Here is an 18785-nt window from a genome sequence, read left to right as displayed (position 1 = left end):
ACTAAGTATATATTCTCAGCATTACAAACGCTGTAAAGGCGCATGCACATGGCTTTGGTTACGAAATATATTTGAACCAACCATAGTCAGCTTGCGCAGAACAAACTGAAATTCGTCTGATGATGGATACGATCTTTTGTTGAACGAAGAAAGTTATCAAAATATAGTACTATAATTAAAGGCTTATTTTTAATAAGTTTGAAGCACATGCTATTTAATTTGTGTATATAGGTTGAATGCACACAAAACATAATATATCTTTATGATAAACCGTGTATCACTTCATAATTTTTTTTCTGCGTCACTCATCTAATTTCAAATTTGAGTCAAAGAAAATTGAATATCTATAATCGTGAGTCAAGTTAATTTTCATGTCAGACGTAAGTTTACATGTAGTTGTGCGACGTTACATAGCAAGGATGCCAAGTTTTAAAGTTATTAAATTATAGTTTGTTATATTTTAGATACAAACGGAATTTAACGAAGGTAAGGAAACATTCAGTAATAGTAATTTTAAAGTTATGAATACATTGATTATGTATATTCACTTAATGAAATTAATTAAAAAGATTCTACTGCCACTCCCTAATTTTTCCCTTCACTGTTATTGTAAACATTTCAATTATATAGAATTTTTATATAAAGTTTTTAAATTTTGTTTTAATAAATAATTGATGGCATTAGATTTATAATTCACGATATTGTTTAATTGCAGAACACTTAATGATTAATCAATCATTTTGAGATACACAACAATAATGTATCATGTACAAACAGTTTTGATATACACCCTGGTTGCATTAACTGGTGTATATACTCAGAACTTTTTATATGGAGAAGAATATAATCAATGTCCCCTACATTGGATAAAATTCCAAGAATCATGTTACCGTTTTATAAAAAGTCCCGTTAGGGAAAGACAAGATGCGAGAAAAAATTGTCAGGCCTATCAGAGTGATCTTCTTACAATTAATTCATTGGAAGAACATGGATTTATAATGTATCAGTTGTTATGGCAAGATCCACAACACCACAAATGGTACACTGGTATAAAGAATCAAAATGGTAATTGGGTGAATGAAGCTGATAATACTCAATTAACAAACATGGATAATGCATTTTTACCAGAACCGAATGATAGAGATTATAATAGAGATTATGTAGTATACTCTTATAATAATAATCTACGACGTTGGGGACTTGAAACTGTAACTGGTAGTGAAAAATTGTTATATATTTGCGAAGCGCCTATGTCAAATTTGCATAATTTAATAGAAGACGATCGCACTTACCATTATGGTGTTGAGATCGAAAATCCTAATGAGATACCTAGAGGGCCATATTTTATTAAACAACCTGTGGATAAAGTATTTGACGTATCAAAAAGAAAAATAAACAATGATATTTCATTAAGCTGCTTAGCAGGTGGCTATCCTGCACCCACATATGAGTGGTTTAAAGAAGACTATGAAAATGATAGATTAATTGCAACAAAAATAAATCCACTAGATAATGCAAGATATACTGTAAGCGGTGGTACTTTGATTATCTATGAGCCTGATCAGGTAAATATATTTTACATTTGGTAGAATTTATGTATTGAATATAAATATAACATAAAAATTTTAATGATGTTTAGACAGAAGATAGAGGTGCATACCATTGTAAAGCAACAAATAAATTTGGTACAATTATATCTGAAAGTGTGGAACTATCATTTGGATATATTTTGGAGTTCAACTTAAAACGTTCAGAAGAGCGAGGAGATCAAAAATGGGGAAAAGCTGTATATTGTGATCCACCTCAACATTTTCCCGGAGTAAAATATTATTGGGCACGTGACTATTTCCCTAATTTTGTCGAAGAAGATAAACGTGTTTTCGTTTCCCATGATGGAGCTCTTTATTTTTCTGTATTGGAAATGATTGATCGTGGAAATTATTCTTGTAACGTTCAAAGCGTTGCTTCCGACACCGGTCGTAACGGACCATTCTTCCCTTTAAGAGTTGATCCACATTGTAATTAATTTTTGTTTCTTAATTTAAAATCAAATATTTTTTTACAAAATGATCATCATTAAATATGTTTTTTTGTCTTTCAGCCTCTTTCCAGCAATTAAAGTTTCCTAATAATTTTCCGAAAGCATTTCCTCAAGCGCCAATCGCAGGAGAAGAAGTTAGACTCGAGTGCATTGCATTTGGATAGTAAGTTTCTATTTTCTAAAATAAACTTTTAATTCGACCACATTGGTAAATCGTAATATTTATGTCATTTATCATATTAACTATTTTTTGTTTTTAACATAGTCCTGTTCCTTCGTTTAATTGGACAAGAAGGGGTGGCTCATTACCACGTGGATCATATACAACTAGTTATAACCGAGTATTAATTATACCGAAAGTACATGTCGATGATCAAGGAGAGTACATTTGCAGAGCTCATAATGACAGATTGTCTATTGAAAACTCTGTAACATTAACTATTCAAGCAGCTCCAAATTTTACTATTCCACTGGTAGATAAACACATGGATAACAGAGGAGAACTAACTTGGACTTGTGAAGCATTTGGAATACCAGATGTTACTTATAGTTGGTTTAGGAATGGTGAATTATTAAACGTAGATACCCTTCCTATCGAAGATAGAGAACGATATTTTATACAAGATAATGTTCTAACTATAAAAAATTTGGACCCCGAACGAGACCAAGCTATGTATCAATGTCGCGCGAGAAATCAATTAAAGACAAAATATTCGTCTGCACAACTAAGAGTTTTATGTAAGTTATTATTTAAACATTTCATTTAAACTTAATAAAATTATTGCATTTTTCAAATTACAGCATTAAAACCATCGTTTAAAAAACGGCCTATGGAGCCTGAAACTTATGCAGCTGAAAGAGGTAATGTTACTATCTTTTGCAATCCTGAAGCTGCGCCCAAACCAAAATTTGTTTGGAAGAAGGATGGAAATATTATTGGCTCTGGTGGTAGACGTAGAATCTTAGAAGGTGGCAACCTTATAATTAGTCCTGTTTCAAGCGATGATGAAGGCACGTATGTTTGTAGCGCAACAAATCAATATGGATCCGATGAAACTCGAGGGCGATTAATAGTGTTACGTAAGTTAATATAAATATTTTGCAATATTTAAATGCCGATTTTACAATATTTCTAAATATTGATTTTAAATGAAGGTCGCCCATATTTTCTGGAAAAATTACCTCAACGTATAACTACAGCGGTAATGCAAAATCAAACTTTACGCTGTATAGGGGAAGTGGATGAAATGTTAGATGTAGCTTATATTTGGAAACACAATGGTTTACGAATCAGGGATGAAGATCTAGCAAGTAATCCTAGATTACGTATCGATGGTGGAGAACTAAATATAATAAATGCTACATTCACGGAAGCTGGGGATTATGAGTGTATAATTAAGAGCGCTGTAGGGGAAATTTCTAGTACAACAACGGTTATGATAGAAGGACCACCTGGACCACCAGGTGGTGTTCAAGTTGTAAATATCGTCAAAACATCTACAACATTACGTTGGACAGACGGTGCTTTTAATGGCAGACCCATTACTATGTATACTGTAAGCGCGAGAACTAACTGGAACCACACATGGTTCAATGTTATAGAAAGTATGTATAACGTAATTTTCTGTTAAACATATACTATTATTATATACTTCATGATAATAACAACGTATATAATGCATATTGTTTCAGATATCACTGCCATAGAAGTAGATAGATACAATGGCAGAAAAGAGGCTTATTTGGAAAATGTTTTAAATCCTTATACTACTTATGAATTTTGTGTATCCGCTTTTAATGAATTGGGATATAGTGTGCCATCAGCACCTTCTCCACAGTATAGTACACCATCAGATAAACCATATAAAATTCCATCTAACATAGGTGGGGGAGGTGGTAAAATTGGAGATCTGACAATAGCATGGAATCCTTTACCACCTTCTGAACAGAACGGTCCAGGAATTTACTATAAAGTCTTTTGGCGTCGAAAATATCACGAGAAAGAGTTTCAGTCTTTATCTCTGAAAGGACAGGGTAACATTGGAAGAAGTGTTGTAGCAATACAACCGCAGTATTATTATACAGAATATGAAGTCAAGGTTCAAGCGATAAATTCATTAGGTTCTGGGCCAGTTTCCAATGAAGTTACGATATTTAGTGCAGAAGACATGCCACAAGTAGCTCCACAACAAGTTGTTGCACATAGTTACAATAGTACTAGCTTGAAAGTTAGTTGGTCGCCAATTGAACAAACTCGTGAAAAGGTACGAGGCAAGTTGATAGGTCATAGGATAAAATATTGGAAAGAAAGTAACAGAGAAGAAGATGCAGTATATTATTTGTCTCGAAGTACACAACCTTGGGCTCTTGTAGTCGGTTTGCAACCTGATACCTATTATTACGTAAAAGTAATGGCATACAACTCTGCCGGAGAAGGTCCCGAAAGCGAACGATATTTAGAAAGAACTTATCGAAAAGCACCACAGAAACCACCGTCTTCTGTCACTGTGAACGGTATAAATCCTTCGACGATCAGAGTTGTATGGCGATACGTACAACCAAGTTTAGAAGAAGAACCATTAATAGGTTATAAAATACGTGTGTGGGAATTAGATCAAGATATGAGTACCGCGAATGATACCATTATACCAGGTGGATCAAAATTAGAAGCAGACATCACTAATCTTACCCCTGGTAAAGCATATCATTTACGAGTACTCGCATTTAGCAAAGGAGGAGATGGACGCATGTCAAGTCCAACTCGTACATTCCAAATGGGTGATGAAGCTCTTTTTAAAAGTAGCGCGAGTAACAAGATATTAGATGCTGCCTTAGGTATATCATTGTTATTACTATTACGAATTTATAATTGTGTGTAATATGAGCATATTTTTTATACAAAATAGATATAGCAAATATTTAGCAACCATTTTTAAAAATGCAATGAAAAAATGCAATATATTGAATATTTTTATGTAGATAAAACAAATATAAATTTTTATAATTTTTTTACATTATTAAGTTAATGGTATCTAATATTAACACGTTACTAATGATCTGAATATTATTAAATATTAATAACACATTAAATTGTTACAAATAACAAGAGAAAACATAATGAAGACTTTTGATCAGAGTAACGTTTGATACATTCATTTTGTCAGTATAAAAATTCATTCGTTTAATATCATATCATGTTTAACAACAGTAACTGATTCTTATATAGTATTGTTATACAGTATGAGTAATTTTGTACTTCAAAATATTACCTTAATTAACCTAACTTCTAAACGTTAGTTAATCTAAAACATTAATTATATTAATGTTTAACCGTTTAAGTGCTAGTATGAGTTACAAGAATATTGGTATGAGAACGTTGATTAAGGGCCCCAGATCAACATACATTTTATCAAAACAATGATATTTAGTTATTTCAACTATACACATAGTTAACTAGAATTATCCCGAAAAATCAGATAATAATTTAAAAAGTTATATCATTAATAAAGAAGGAGCAAAATAATACTTGTTGGCAATCTTCTGGTAAAGAGAAAGAATGCGATATTCTTTAGTATCTTCGGAATATAAGTCATAGGTGCGATTGTGCAGCTAAAAGTATAATCAGTTAAATATAATATAAAATTTTTATTATTTTTGCACATTTTTATAATTATTTTTAAGAATTTGTAAACAAAAGATCTTTTTATTTTAGTTGACAAAGCTTCTATCCATCCGTCCATAAATATCCAGATGATAGACTGTAAATAATATTTATCACCTTAATCTTTTTCAATAAATTTTGAAACAACTTTAATGTTGCTCTGTTTGTACAGACAATAATAAAATACTTCATAAAAAATTTCATTAAGGAATCAATAATTTGATACATAAATTTTCAGTTATGTAAGAAGTTTTTTATTGGAGAATGACATTAAGAAATAATGTTTTTTACGGGTGCATACAAATTTAAATTTGAATAGAATTCAAGTTTTTATTATGTGTTTATTAATATAACTTTTAGTTATAAGAAATTGTGTATCATTTTGTATTAATGTATTACTAAACAAACGATCTGATATTATACGTTTTACAATAAAAATAAATTTACTACTTACTTCTGTTTATTTAATGATGGAAAATCATGTAAGTGGAAGGTATGTATATGTCATTATTTTTGAAAAAACGATCATTAAAATTCAAATTTCAATGAGTCTTTAAAAAGTCCTAAATATATTTGTCTTTTTACAATATTTCAATTACATTCATATTACAGTAATATTAATAAAAAATAAATTATTTAATACGTTATATATATAAACTAAACAAATATATGTATACAAACATTCAATTGAATTTAATAGTTGCAGGAGATAACTTACATTATATTTAAGATAATATTTTTGTAGCTAATTGTAGAAGCCGGTGATTAAAAGATAAAATACAAAATGTTTTTTGACACGTCGTTATAAATATATTTTAGAGAGATAAAGTGTGTGTTACATTAATGCCGGTTATTGTGCATTGTGCACAATTTTAAAGAAAAATAATTTTTGTATTTTCATATTGTTATAATTGTGAGGTTAAACATGTTGCGAATTGCAAGCCGAAGATTGAATAACATTCAAACGTTAACAAAAAGTTCAGCATTTAATATTAAACAGGCAAGAAGTCTGAGTTTACTTGAATATCAGAGTAAAGAACTTCTTAGAGATTGTGGAGTTTCTGTACAAAATTTTGCTATTGTGGATGACTTAAATAAAGCAAATTCTGCTTTAGAAAAATTACGTTAGTATTTCATTTAATTATTTCTTATACCCACAAAATTATAGTATATTATTAAGTATGTTTATAAATATAGATGCGGATGAATATGTTATAAAAGCTCAAGTATTAGCTGGTGGCCGTGGAAAAGGCTGGTTTGATAATGGTTTTAAAGGAGGTGTACATCTTACAAAGGAGTAAGTAGATGTACACAGTATAAATACAATATAACAACATATATGTGATTTAATTTATTTGTTAACAGCCGTAAAGCTGTTATAGATGTTGTGAAAAATATGTTAGGTCATCGCCTATTTACAAAACAGACTTCAAAAGATGGCATATTAGTACAAAAGATTATGATAGCAGAATCTGTAAATATAGAACGAGAAACATATATTTGTATACTTATGGATAGACAGCACAATGGTCCTGTATTAATAGCTTCACCAGCAGGTGGAATGGATATTGAAACAGTTGCTGAAAAAAATCCAGAATTAATCAAAACAATACCATTAGATATATATTATGGTATCGATGACAGTATTGCTAAAGAAGTCAGCACATTTCTTGGCATTGTGGAGCCAACCGTACAAGAAAAAGCAATATATGAATTAAAAAATTTGTGGAAACTATTTATAGATATTGATGCTTTGCAAGTTGAAATTAATCCATTGGTTGTAACTACAGACAAACAAGTTATAGCAGTAGATGCAAAAATATCATTTGATGATAATGCTCAATTTAGACAACAGGATTTATTTGCTTTAGACGATGACAATGAAAAAGATCCTAGAGAAGTAGCTGCATCACGATTTAATCTAAATTATATTGGTATGGATGGTAATATAGGATGTTTAGGTATGTTCTATGAATAATACAATTAATAGTACTGTGTATATAAAAATGGTACATCACACAAGCACTTATTTCATGTACAGTTAATGGTGCTGGCTTAGCAATGGCAACTATGGATATAATTAAATTAAATGGTGGGTCTCCAGCAAATTTTTTAGATGTTGGTGGCAGTGTTAAAGAAGACCAAGTTTATGAAGCATTTAAAATTCTAAGTGAAGGTATGTATTAAGCATTGAAATAGGTAATAACATTTTATCTATTATTAACAGTGATCCCACAATTGATCCATTCTTGATTTGATCAAATATTATTCTGTTTGGTTTAGATTGTATGTGTTGAATTCATGTGTTAGCATAGCATGAACATGCACAATCTAAACAATTGAAGAATATTTGATTAAACTATGAGCAGCAACTATTGATAGCATGAATCAGAGCTTAAAAACTAAATTTTCTAATTATTGAATGGGTACTAAAATTATTGCTTCATAATGTGCACTTACTTTTAAATTGAAAATAAAGTAGAAATGTAAATAAATAAATAAATAAATAAATTAGTGTATTCATTAATTTTTGATTTGAATAGAAATCAGATCACATTTTAAAAAATTTCCTTAAAAGTAATGTTGAATATGTTATTTGATATCTTTAGATCCAAAAGTAAAAGTAATACTTGTAAATGTATTTGGAGGCATTGTAAATTGTGCTATTATAGCAAAAGGTATTATTGCAGCATATCATAATCTACGGCTTAAAATTCCGCTTGTTGTTAGACTAGAAGGTAACTATTCTCTTCCTACTTGCTTTGATATTTAATTCAAGTATTGATTTACTTTTTTGTATCTTGAATTTAATAATTATCCTTTCTTCTTATGTTAGGTACTAATGTAACAGAAGCAAAGAGGCTTCTTGCCGAAAGTGATTTGTCAATTCTCACGGCAAATGATTTAGATGAAGCTGCAAAGAAAGCAGTTTGCTCGGTAAAAGCATAAACTCAACAGCGATATTTTATGTCAGATCATTACAGGAGTAAAAATTCGAAAATGTAAGGGAACATTGCGAAACTTAAACGGTTATATCGTTTTTATACATTGCTAAAATATGCAAAGATCTTATTTTTTTTCTTTTCTTAATATCACTTACATAATTCTCATTTCGATTTATCATTTTTTTATGCATAATTAAGTTCTATGAAGTTCGTATATTAAAAAGACTGTAAGCGTGAAATTAATTTCATAACGTTTCGAATTTATTGTTAGTAATTTAATTATATTTATTTATTTGAATTAATAATTTTCGACTTTTTACATTGTAACAAGACTGTTTTATTTATAAGTGTTCCTGTATAGATCTTATTTGGCCATAAATTGTACACATTTTATACATTTTCGATCAAACATCCTCGATATTTTCATATTTTATATAGTTGAAAGCATAGTAATAAGAGACTTAAACTGTTTTGTATGTCGATAAGAATGCCTAAGCATATTTTTTAACGATCGTTAAGAATTTTGTACATTTATCTAATTTGTATTTTATCCAATAAAACGTTGTTCTTGTAAATTAAACAATGTCTTGCATTATTTTATAAGTCGAATAAAAATTTTTCTCAAATTAATTCTATTATCCTACCTAAAAGAACATAAACGTTAAATTTACATAATTATGCAATTTCAAAATTCTCCGCAGTGATTTGAATTCCTGCACAAAAAAACTACGCGTAGCAAAAAGCGGGCTTAGTCGAGCGTTCAGCGCTCTTTTAATTGAAACTATATTTTATGTCATGCAGAGTGGGTTTTACGTTACATATTCCATTTTTGTCGAGTTAATGAACGAAAAATGAGAAACATTCTTAGGGTTCATAGAGCTATTAAATATTTTACAAAGTCGATCGCTTTTGCGACCCAATAGTTGATACAGAATTTTAAAAATTCACCCTAAACGCAAGGTAATTTATGAACTGTTAAAAGATCAGTCATTAAATTTGTAATCCGCAAAATTTTCAAATAGTCAAATTTAGATATTAAGAATTTAAAAATGTTGAAATGTGCAAAATTTGAAACTGATATTTATCAATTGAGAAGTTTGAGATTTTTAAATTGATAAACATTCAAATTTGCAGATCTAGAAATATTCAAATTGGGAAATTTAGAATTTTCGCTAGAAGGACCTTGACAATCAAGCGCTGGAGGAAGGAGTTGCACTTACATCCCTCATTACACAATTTTTCCGCTCCTACAACTCTGTCCATGGCCATATAGCAAGACTCGCATATGAAGACATTTGCCTCCTGACCCGTAAACTCTATCGGCAGCTGTGTTCTCATATTTCAATAATGCTTGTACCTGCGTCTATACGTTTCCTATATACGTATGTTGGCGTGATTAATTATTCGCTTTGTCGTCAAAGTTTTAAGCGGAGCGCGCCGAAAGTTAAACACTCATATATTTTGAAATATCGCTTTACATAGCATGGCATTAAAGGATTGCAGTTTCTTTTTTCACCGAACATTTGGTATTTAAAGTATATTTTCTCCGAGCATAATAGAATGAGCTCCGACAAAAACAATATAAGGGTGAAATAACCGAATAATTAATTAAGCACTTAAATGAGCGAAATGATAAATGAAATAGGGGGAAGGAAGAAAAAGCGGGAGAAATGATCTGCGTCTGCGTTAAAATTTTGGGGCGGTTGGAGGAGCGATAACGTCGCGACGACACTAGCTCGACCGACGTCGCAGCGCGCTGGTGTTTCTGAGATTTTCTAGTTGCATCCACTAGTGTGACTTTCGGGTTCAAATATCGTTGACCGCTAAGTATCAAATAAATTGTATCAATTGCGTAAATGAAATTAAATTCGCTGTAGTGTTTATCGTATTACTGCAACCGCTTTCACGTTCGTTTTACAATTGAAATTAATATACCGAATTAAAAAAGAAACGATGAGAGTCTGCGCGCGTTTTATTTAATATGCAATTGTAAATTTAACGAAAGAAACAGCAAGACAGGTAAAATGTAAAGAATTCCTTGAATTTATTAAGAAAGGTAGTGTTTTTCCGATTCGTCTGAGAAGATTGAAAGGAAACATTCCTGATGAGGTTGATGGATACGCGGAATCGCAACTTTTCTCTGTCCGAAGTACATCGTTAAGGATAAAGGACCATTTCCTGAGAACCTGTTGAGGATAAAGGAACAAACTTTACTGGAATACTTTTCAAGAAGTGGAAACGAAGTTCGAGGGATATTTCCTGGAAGATCGAGCGGAAAAGAGGCAGGAATTTTTAAGTAATCGAGCTGGAAGTTGCAAGTTTCAAGACAATTACTCGAAAAATATTTCAGGAGCAATATAAACAAAAGTTAAAGTATTTTTAAATACGAAAAGAATCTTTTTCCGAGAAACTGAACAGACTCACTCGAAGAATACCAAACGTCTATTCTTTCCGGTTTGATTATTTAAGTTCACGGTAGGGTAAAATTTACGATAGAAACTGTCGGCCGAAGATTCGCGGACTAGTTTTAAAATATTTAAAGAATTCCCGTGTGCAACGTGTCTTCCCGATTGCCGGGGACATTTCGCTTAAAATTATTGCCCTGTACCGGTCATTCGGACATCGAGGAAGATTAATAGAGTTTACGGTCGCCCGTTCATAAGATAAAAGAAGCAACAGGAAGAAAAAGGAAATACGTTGAAAAGAATCATGAATTTTAACACCTCATCCAGCCACTACGTTTGCAACTTGTCTTCGTTTCACTCGCACTATTCCCAGTTGCACGGATGGATCTCTCTTTTCGTATGCATTTTCGGCTCGATCGCGAATATCCTGAATATTCTCGTTCTAACCCGACGAGAAATGCGATCGCCCACGAATATAATTTTAACAGGATTAGCCGTGGCGGATTTACTCGTAATGATCGATTACATTCCTTACGCGTTTCATCTTTATCTGTATCGACGATCCAGGAGAGACACATTTACTTACGGCTGGACTATCTTCGTGCTGTTTCACTCGAACTTTGCCCAGGTAACACTGTGTAAACATTCGTATAATTAGAATTTTTCGAGTCCTTCCGTTAACGTATTTAACCCTACCATTAACTACATATCACACGTACGAAATTTCGAAATTCCAGAATTTAGGACTTTATTTTGAAAAATTCATAATTTGGAAACTTTAGTATTTAACAATTTGAGAATTTAAAAATTCTTGCATTAAGAATGAATACAATCTTTAAGCTTGAAAATAGCAGTTACAGTATTTTTTAATTTAGAAATTTGAAAATGTGGAAATGTAATTTGAAGCTTTTAGTATTTAACAATTTGAGAATTTAAAAATTCTTGCATTAAGAATGAATAAAATCTTTAAGCTTGAAAATAGCAGTTACAGTATTTTTTAATTTAGAAATTTGAAAATGTGGAAATGTAATTTGAAGCTTTTAGTATTTAACAATTTGAGAATTTAAAAATTCTTGCATTAAGAATGAGTAAAATCTTTAAGCTTGAAAATAGCAATTGCAGTATTTTTTTATTTAGAAATTTGAAAATGTGGAAATGTAATTTGAAGCTTTTAGTATTTAACAATTTGAGAATTTAAAAATTCTTGCATTAACAATTAAGAAGTCTTTAATTTTCAAAATAACAATTACAATACTTTTTAATTTAGAAATTTGAAAATACAGAAATTTAAATTTAGAACAAAATTTAAGAATCTTTTAGCAATATGAAATTATCATTATTTGATTTTTAACTTGCTAGACACGTGAATTAGCTGTAAATTTGAAAAGTTAGAAATTTAATTCTACTACTAATACAAGATACGATGTCCGGTCCACCCTAATCCCTAGCTAATTTCGCGAGTGCACATAAATCAAACTAAAGGATTATCATGTTAACGAAATTTGTCCAAGTAAATAAACCGCAGTTATCAACGCGCCAAACAGGCTATTTCTTGTTTGTAAACAAATTTCCGTGTTTAAGAAAAAAATTGGTTGCAATATCGTCGTTCTACAAAGTCGTTTCGGTATTTATGGTTCATCGCATTCTTCCGGATGCTTCGTTTCCTTGCGTTGTTTGATGAGGATTGACCTACATGTTTGAAAACCAATCAATCCAACATACTGGATCTTCCTTCTTCTTTAATTAAAGGCTAAATTGCACAGTCCGACAAGACATGAATTTAGTTCTATTTCATTTTACTGTAATTCTACGTTGTTGAAGGACTGACGACTTGATCAATCTTGTTTTAACGAGAGTAGTAACAGCTACTGAGAGCAAGACAAGCAACTCGAAGTTCCGTGTTGTTTCACGGAACGTTTTCCTTCGCGAATAAGCTTGTCAATACGGAAGGAGAAAATTGGGATGTTGTAAATTAGGTATTTGACGTTTCAATTATTCCACAGGTTTGTCATACCATTTCAATTTGTTTAACCCTCATACTGGCCGTGTGGAGATACGTGGCGGTAGCAAGGCCGCAACAAAACAGAGAGTGGTGTAGTTACAGAAGAACTATTTTTGCGATTTTTATTGCGTACGTTTTCTGTCCCGTGCTTTGTGTACCCTTGTACATCACGACCGAAGTGAAAGAGCAAGTAGAAATCTTAGATTCCAACGGAATGAGTGTAAGCAATCGAAATCAAAGTCTGATTGGTAAGCAATTACATAATTTTTATTTCTGTATTTTATTAATATATTTCATTTTTAAAATATCTTAAACTTTTGTCTGTGTAAATCATGTGTCATTTATGCAATAGTCTTGTTATAACTATTTAATTAGAAAAGCTCGTTTGCATTTGTTCGATAGGAAATTATTACGTAATTAGTTATACAAGGGATCTCGCGCAATGGGTTATAAACCAGTGATGGACAAATCGAGTGCCCTGGGCGCTCTAGAGTTTTCCGGAAATTTTTGTGACTTGAGGATTTAGAAATTGAGGAGAAATATAAATAGATTATAAATTTAGAAATTGAGAAGAAGTATAAATAGATTATAAATTTAGAAATTGAGAAGAAATATAAATAGATTATAAATTTAGAAATTTCGAAAGCTGAAAATTTCAAGTTTTTAATATTTCAAATTTCAAATTCCAAATTTTTTAGCAATCCACTATTACTACAGATTTACCTACTATTACTAGGAATCTTCCATTTCTATTGTAACATATTTCCACGAAAACGCTTTAGTATTTTGCAGTTTAAAAATATCTAGGAAAATAACTTTTAATAGGCAAACGTTACAGCAAGATTGAAACCGTATGGAAATATTTATTCTGTTTATAAAAAAGCAATTCGCAGTACATTTTAAAAAGAGAAAAAGAAAGCTCGTTTATTTCCGTATTATTCGAAATTCAGTTCTGTCATAGTCTATGTTTTGCGCATTAGTGTGTAAACGAGACATTGAATAATATATTTAATGAGTTTTGTGAGAATAGCTCGCAACTATCATACGAGCATTAATTAACATAGTAGTTAAAAAGTTTGCTGGCTGCGTAACAGAAGACTGGACGCACAAATACCTTCAATATTTTAGCAATACATTGCTCGTAAAGAATTTAAAAAATTTGAAATATTTCTTTAAAAAGATCAAGATACCGTGTATTAAATTTCTTAACACAGATCTGCACGTTGAATCTCTAGTTTATTACATTATTTTCAATGTTCTTTTTATAAAGTTACGAGCATACGAAGATATCTGTAACACTAATATGTCAGAATAACTGAGCGAATGCAATTCTGCATTTTCGTTCGGTTAACTCTGTTTTCTTCCCTTTTATTTTCGCATTCATTCTGCCAAACGAAATTGTTTGTCTTTCTAGATTCACCGCTCGAGAACACGACAAACGTTACACTATATTTCGTTCGATTATCCGAAACGGCAAAAAATCATGATATCCTGAAAGAATTAAATTTCTGGATCTACAGTGTCGTAATAAAACTTTTTCCTTGCGTTGTTCTAACGATTGTCAGCTTGAAACTTCTTCAAGTGTTGTTGGAGGCAAAACGGCGGAGGCGAAAGTTAACGAATATTCAGGAGGAAAATTCGGAAAGGAAGAAAAGCTGTCGAAGAGTTGAAAAGGAACGGCAAACTGATCGTACCACGATGATGTTGCTCGCAGTCTTGCTGCTTTTTCTATTGACAGAGCTACCCCAGGGAATACTGGGACTTTTTAGCGTACTTCTTGGTCCAGGATTTTTCTGGACTTGTTACTTGATGTTGGGTTAGTACACTTATACTGGTACGCTGAACTTTCTTCCTCATCATTTTCACCGTTAAAATGCAACTGTCTAAAAGTTCCGTTTCAAGAAGTACATTTATCAAACATCGGTACTTTAAAAGAAAAGTTTAATACCCTAGCGGAAAAGTCTACCTCGGTATTGAAATATAATTGTAGCTGGTACGTGCGCGAGCAGGGACGCATTTATACCTTTTGGACGCCCCAGGCGTAACATTATTATAAGACCTCACAAGAAGTCCATGTTTTTTAATTAAATCCATATACATTTCTGTTTTCAAGTTTATGAAAGACGGAGTATTTTCGTAGCAACTCTGTTCATTTCTAAAGCCAACCATAAGAGTACTTCAAATTTAAATTAAAAGAATAATATGAATGAATGTTTTGATGTGAATTAAAATGTTGTGTTTTCTATCTTTTACTTGTTTTACTCTTAGTCAAAGGAAATATTGAAGATATCTAATTAATCTGTTATGGATGCTTTTTTTTCATGTACATATATTAAGTATTTTTTGCAACTCAGCCAATTTTCAAAAAATAAAAGTAAGGTTCTAAAATGTGGTCCATGGAGAAGTCTCAGTTTGCGTCCAATGCACTTTATGGTAAAATGGTCCTGTTCGCGTGTAACGGAAGTGTCTCTCGATTAACAGGAAACGCGGAAAAAGTCTTGCACTACCTGGCTTGTTTCCGTTGAATCGAAACCAAAAAAAAGTTCCTTCCTCTCCATAATTCTTCTTAATCGATGGAAGCTTACATTGCGCCTGACAGAATCATTTAAAACGAAGCCTGTACATGCAGCTTTAAAATATTAGTCTGTTGCACAAATCGAATAGCCGGTTTCGAAACATAGAAAGTGACACGATTTTACTACATAAACGTATCGCGGAATAGCAGCTGTACCATGGTTATTTAAAAATGATTTTATATAAACATCGAACGATTTTTCGTCGCTTCGATTTTCGATATTTAATTAAGAATAAAAATAGTCGTATACGTGTGTGAACCTTTTTACACGGGAATTAATTTTTTCCTCTGATCTGATTTTTTCTTCTATAAAAGAACGTTATCGTCACTTTGCTTCGGTACAAAAGCTGCACGGACCATTGTATCAGAACTAAAAGCGCTCTGCAGCCGAGAGAAAAGTTTAAAAGCCAAGAAGCATGTGTTGAATAAACATCAATGAACGCGACAACGGAATATCTAAAAAATATTTATCGATTATTAAATCTTTGTATGCAAAAATTATTAAAATTTAATATTTAATATAAATCCATAGACTACCATTTCCGATATTTTCGAAAATTTAACTATAAAAATAACGAAAGCTGTTTAGTGCAATTATAATTCTATTTTATAATTTTTAGGTGACGTTATCGATATGTTAACTCTTGTCAATTCAGCTATAAATTTTATACTTTATTGTACAATGAGTAGACAATTCAGAAAAACGTTTAACGAGCTTTTCTGTAAAAGCTGGAAACTTCCTAGGAGTACTAGGAAACAGATTTTCATAGAGAACAATGGAAACACGGGTACAAATCATACGGTAACACAAGTGACGCAAGTATAGTTGGTAAAGAATTGATAAAATTTTTTTCAGCGATATTTATCTAATGAAATATGTTAGTTCTGATTGTGACTTTTTCTGTAAGTAACATTAACAATAAAATGTTTCGTATGGAAAGTATAAATAGACATGTGAAATTATAAATAAACATTAAGGATAACGATATGATAATAAAATTAATAAAATTGTGTGTTTATAATATTTTTTTATACTTGTTACAGCAAATTACAATTTTAAATTTCGATTTTATCGTGTGAGAAGACTACGATGCGCATAAGACATTACGTATTGTACTAACAGATGACGCTGCGATGTATGTTTTACAAAATAACACCAATGATTCGATTTTTAACGAATTAAGAAACGTTTTTTTAAAATTGACACTGCCACACATGACTAACGAATAATCTTATTGTATACGGTGCAGTGATACTTGACCAAAGGTAAATAAAAAAAATAAAAATATTATAATTTTACCGAGAGTGCGTTTCGTGAATTTGAAAATTGGCGGTAATTCCGTTTGTTCTGATTCGAGCGCCCCTATCGGCAGTCTTGCCAACTAACAACTAACAGCAATGGCGGAACAGATTCGTTTAAGACGCTAGAGTATACTCGCCGAACTGAATTTTTCGCACAAATTCTGTTACAAATGTAAAATGAGTAAAACTAATTCGTGAAAGTCTTCTGAATTTGTTACTTTATCGATAAAATAACGCTCGTGAAATTTGTCATAAGTTAAACTCGCATCGTGCTGTTTTAATTGTGCCCGAAGAAGGAGACGCTTCGAGAACCAGTGTGAAAGGTATGTTCAACTTTATCCTTTTAAATGTTTATTTTTACATAAATTTTCTATTTCCCGATACGTCCGCTTTCTCTCTGCAATAATTTATGCGACAAAATGTTTCTCCGACAAGTGTGAACTATAAAGTGCGTTCGTAAAAAAATGTCGTTTTCATGTACGAACTTTTTCTTTTTTGACGCTATGGTGTTAATTAGAATGCAATTTCTAAGTAATATTTGAATTAATTACTTTAATAATATATTCCTCTTTTTTAAATATCAAAGTGTAATTTTTTATACACAATATGCAAAATATATTCATTCATTATACCGTTGTAATTATTCATCGTAATTGATAAATATTTCATAGGTTAGGAAACAGTTTTTTAGTTTTTCTGTTTTTACGTTTTGCGTCATTAGGTTACGATTGAATTTAGAAGAAAATAGTTCATGCTTTGCGGCCATCTGTGACAAGTATGTTTAATTAAATTTGAATTTAAACGCGGTAATTAAATTTACTTTGTGATGCACTTCGAAATAAATTCAATTCAAACAAACAAGATTACGTACGCGTCTTTTACCTAACATTCTCCGAATCATTATCATGAAAGTTGACAAATTTGATACCATAATTCTTGAATCTCTGTAATTCCTAAATATATATTGGTATCAATTTTCCTTGTCACTATTCCAAGAATCAACAAATCAGAATCATTATCTGTAGCCAAAATGTGTTAATATATGACCAATAAAACTAGTGTTATTCAACAGGTATTAATACTTTTTTTAGAAATTACACAAAATGTTTATTTGTAGATTGAAAAAGGCAATGAAACCTCCATATTTTGCAAATGATGAAAGGCATAACTAGTACAATTTGACAGTAACTAGTTACAATTTAATAGTGAATCAGTGTGTACAAACGTGTTAGTGTGTCAGTGCATTGCAGTATTCCAATGTAATTCCTAGAATTTGTCAATTTCCCGAAGTTGTATATATTCAAATTTATATGCATCTCAGACACTTCATCAGTGCATATACCGTGCACACCTGTGTCCATGAACTTTACAGTCACTTAATCCACTTGTCACTGACTTATAATTGATAAACTGTTTATGAGTAATTTTATTTTATATAACTAGTTTTTCTATAAAATAACAAGTACTATCTACGTCGCAAAATAACCATATCGATAACGTGTTCGATTGAAATTCTTCAGGTATTCTTGAATAATTCAAGTTCGTTATTAGTCAGGTGTCTCGAATGGTAAACAAATTAAATTTATGTTAGGCAATTAGTTCATTTTTCTCGGAACAGCTCGCGATCGATAACAATATGTAAAACAGCGTTTTATAAGAAGCATTTCGGACAATGGTTGTCACGACCTTAATAACAAGGTGTGCCCTTGGTTTAAGCCGGTTCGAGGAAAGGTCGATTCGAGAGAATGGAGCGTAATCGTCATAAAGAAGTTTGTTTGTCGTTGATAAGATGGCCGGCTCTACCACAAGGTAACAGATACGATAACAGGCTCTATGAGGCCCATATATGCGACC

The 18785-nt window shown here is 31.4% G+C and overlaps 4 protein-coding genes across 7 annotated transcripts in view; all 4 read left to right on the top strand.

Moving 5' to 3' along the window:
- Positions 1–108: 108 nt before the first annotated feature.
- LOC100875931 (contactin) lies at positions 109–6155 on the top strand. 2 transcript variants are annotated; one of them, XM_012279926.2, is made up of 9 exons: positions 109–380; positions 465–486; positions 716–1565; positions 1640–2018; positions 2102–2204; positions 2307–2779; positions 2843–3121; positions 3197–3646; positions 3734–6155. In XM_012279926.2, exons 3-9 carry the CDS (start codon positions 759–761, stop codon positions 4918–4920), a joined length of 3678 nt encoding a protein of 1225 aa, XP_012135316.2. In that variant the 5' UTR covers positions 109–380; positions 465–486; positions 716–758; the 3' UTR covers positions 4921–6155. The 2 variants fall into 2 exon arrangements, with proteins under 2 accessions (XP_012135316.2, XP_012135315.2); XM_012279925.2 differs by having other exon boundaries at positions 109–486.
- Positions 6156–6408: 253 nt separating this feature from the next.
- Positions 6409–9230, top strand: LOC105661834 (succinate--CoA ligase [GDP-forming] subunit beta, mitochondrial). 2 transcript variants are annotated; one of them, XM_012279927.2, is made up of 6 exons: positions 6411–6826; positions 6900–6999; positions 7068–7663; positions 7744–7878; positions 8312–8440; positions 8539–9230. In XM_012279927.2, the coding sequence occupies exons 1-6, from the start codon at positions 6628–6630 to the stop codon at positions 8649–8651; spliced, it is 1272 nt and encodes a 423-aa protein (XP_012135317.2). In that variant the 5' UTR covers positions 6411–6627; the 3' UTR covers positions 8652–9230. The 2 variants fall into 2 exon arrangements, with proteins under 2 accessions (XP_076387411.1, XP_012135317.2); XM_076531296.1 differs by lacking the exon at positions 8312–8440 and having other exon boundaries at positions 6409–6826.
- A 542-nt stretch (positions 9231–9772) lies between these two features.
- LOC100876937 (G-protein coupled receptor dmsr-1) lies at positions 9773–17134 on the top strand. 2 transcript variants are annotated; one of them, XM_076531379.1, is made up of 5 exons: positions 9773–11680; positions 13056–13302; positions 14469–14870; positions 16250–16458; positions 16674–17134. In XM_076531379.1, exons 1-4 carry the CDS (start codon positions 11357–11359, stop codon positions 16453–16455), a joined length of 1179 nt encoding a protein of 392 aa, XP_076387494.1. In that variant the 5' UTR covers positions 9773–11356; the 3' UTR covers positions 16456–16458; positions 16674–17134. The 2 variants fall into 2 exon arrangements, with proteins under 2 accessions (XP_076387494.1, XP_076387492.1); XM_076531377.1 differs by having other exon boundaries at positions 9774–11680; positions 16250–17134.
- Positions 17041–18785, top strand: part of LOC100877049 (uncharacterized) — a 22158-nt gene continuing 20413 nt past the window's right edge. The window contains exon 1 of the mRNA XM_012279929.2: positions 17041–17254. The gene's annotated coding sequence lies outside the window, so the exon portion shown is untranslated. The remainder of the gene's footprint in view (positions 17255–18785) is intronic.

Source organism: Megachile rotundata, chromosome 4, assembly GCF_050947335.1.
Source record: "Megachile rotundata isolate GNS110a chromosome 4, iyMegRotu1, whole genome shotgun sequence".
Classification (NCBI taxonomy): Eukaryota; Metazoa; Arthropoda; class Insecta; order Hymenoptera; family Megachilidae; genus Megachile; species Megachile rotundata.
The sequence above is the reverse complement of the archived record's forward strand: the minus strand, read 5'-3'. Positions and strand labels throughout refer to the sequence as shown.

What these genes read in the sequence shown, in the direction of transcription:
- LOC100875931 (XM_012279926.2), top strand. Translation starts at nt 759, where the DNA reads ATGTATCATGTACAAACAGTTTTGATATACACCCTGGTTGCATTAACT. An exon ending in GAGTGCATTGCATTTGGATA is followed by an intron (nt 2,205 to 2,306) that starts GTAAGTTTCTAT and finishes TTTTTAACATAG; the next exon opens with TCCTGTTCCTTCGTTTAATT. An exon ending in AGGGCGATTAATAGTGTTAC is followed by an intron (nt 3,122 to 3,196) that starts GTAAGTTAATAT and finishes TTTTAAATGAAG; the next exon opens with GTCGCCCATATTTTCTGGAA.
- LOC105661834 (XM_012279927.2), top strand. Translation starts at nt 6,628, where the DNA reads ATGTTGCGAATTGCAAGCCGAAGATTGAATAACATTCAAACGTTAACA. An exon ending in GGTGTACATCTTACAAAGGA is followed by an intron (nt 7,000 to 7,067) that starts GTAAGTAGATGT and finishes ATTTGTTAACAG; the next exon opens with CCGTAAAGCTGTTATAGATG. An exon ending in ATTTAAAATTCTAAGTGAAG is followed by an intron (nt 7,879 to 8,311) that starts GTATGTATTAAG and finishes TGATATCTTTAG; the next exon opens with ATCCAAAAGTAAAAGTAATA.
- LOC100876937 (XM_076531379.1), top strand. Translation starts at nt 11,357, where the DNA reads ATGAATTTTAACACCTCATCCAGCCACTACGTTTGCAACTTGTCTTCG. An exon ending in TCGAAATCAAAGTCTGATTG is followed by an intron (nt 13,303 to 14,468) that starts GTAAGCAATTAC and finishes TTGTCTTTCTAG; the next exon opens with ATTCACCGCTCGAGAACACG. An exon ending in GACTTGTTACTTGATGTTGG is followed by an intron (nt 14,871 to 16,249) that starts GTTAGTACACTT and finishes TATAATTTTTAG; the next exon opens with GTGACGTTATCGATATGTTA.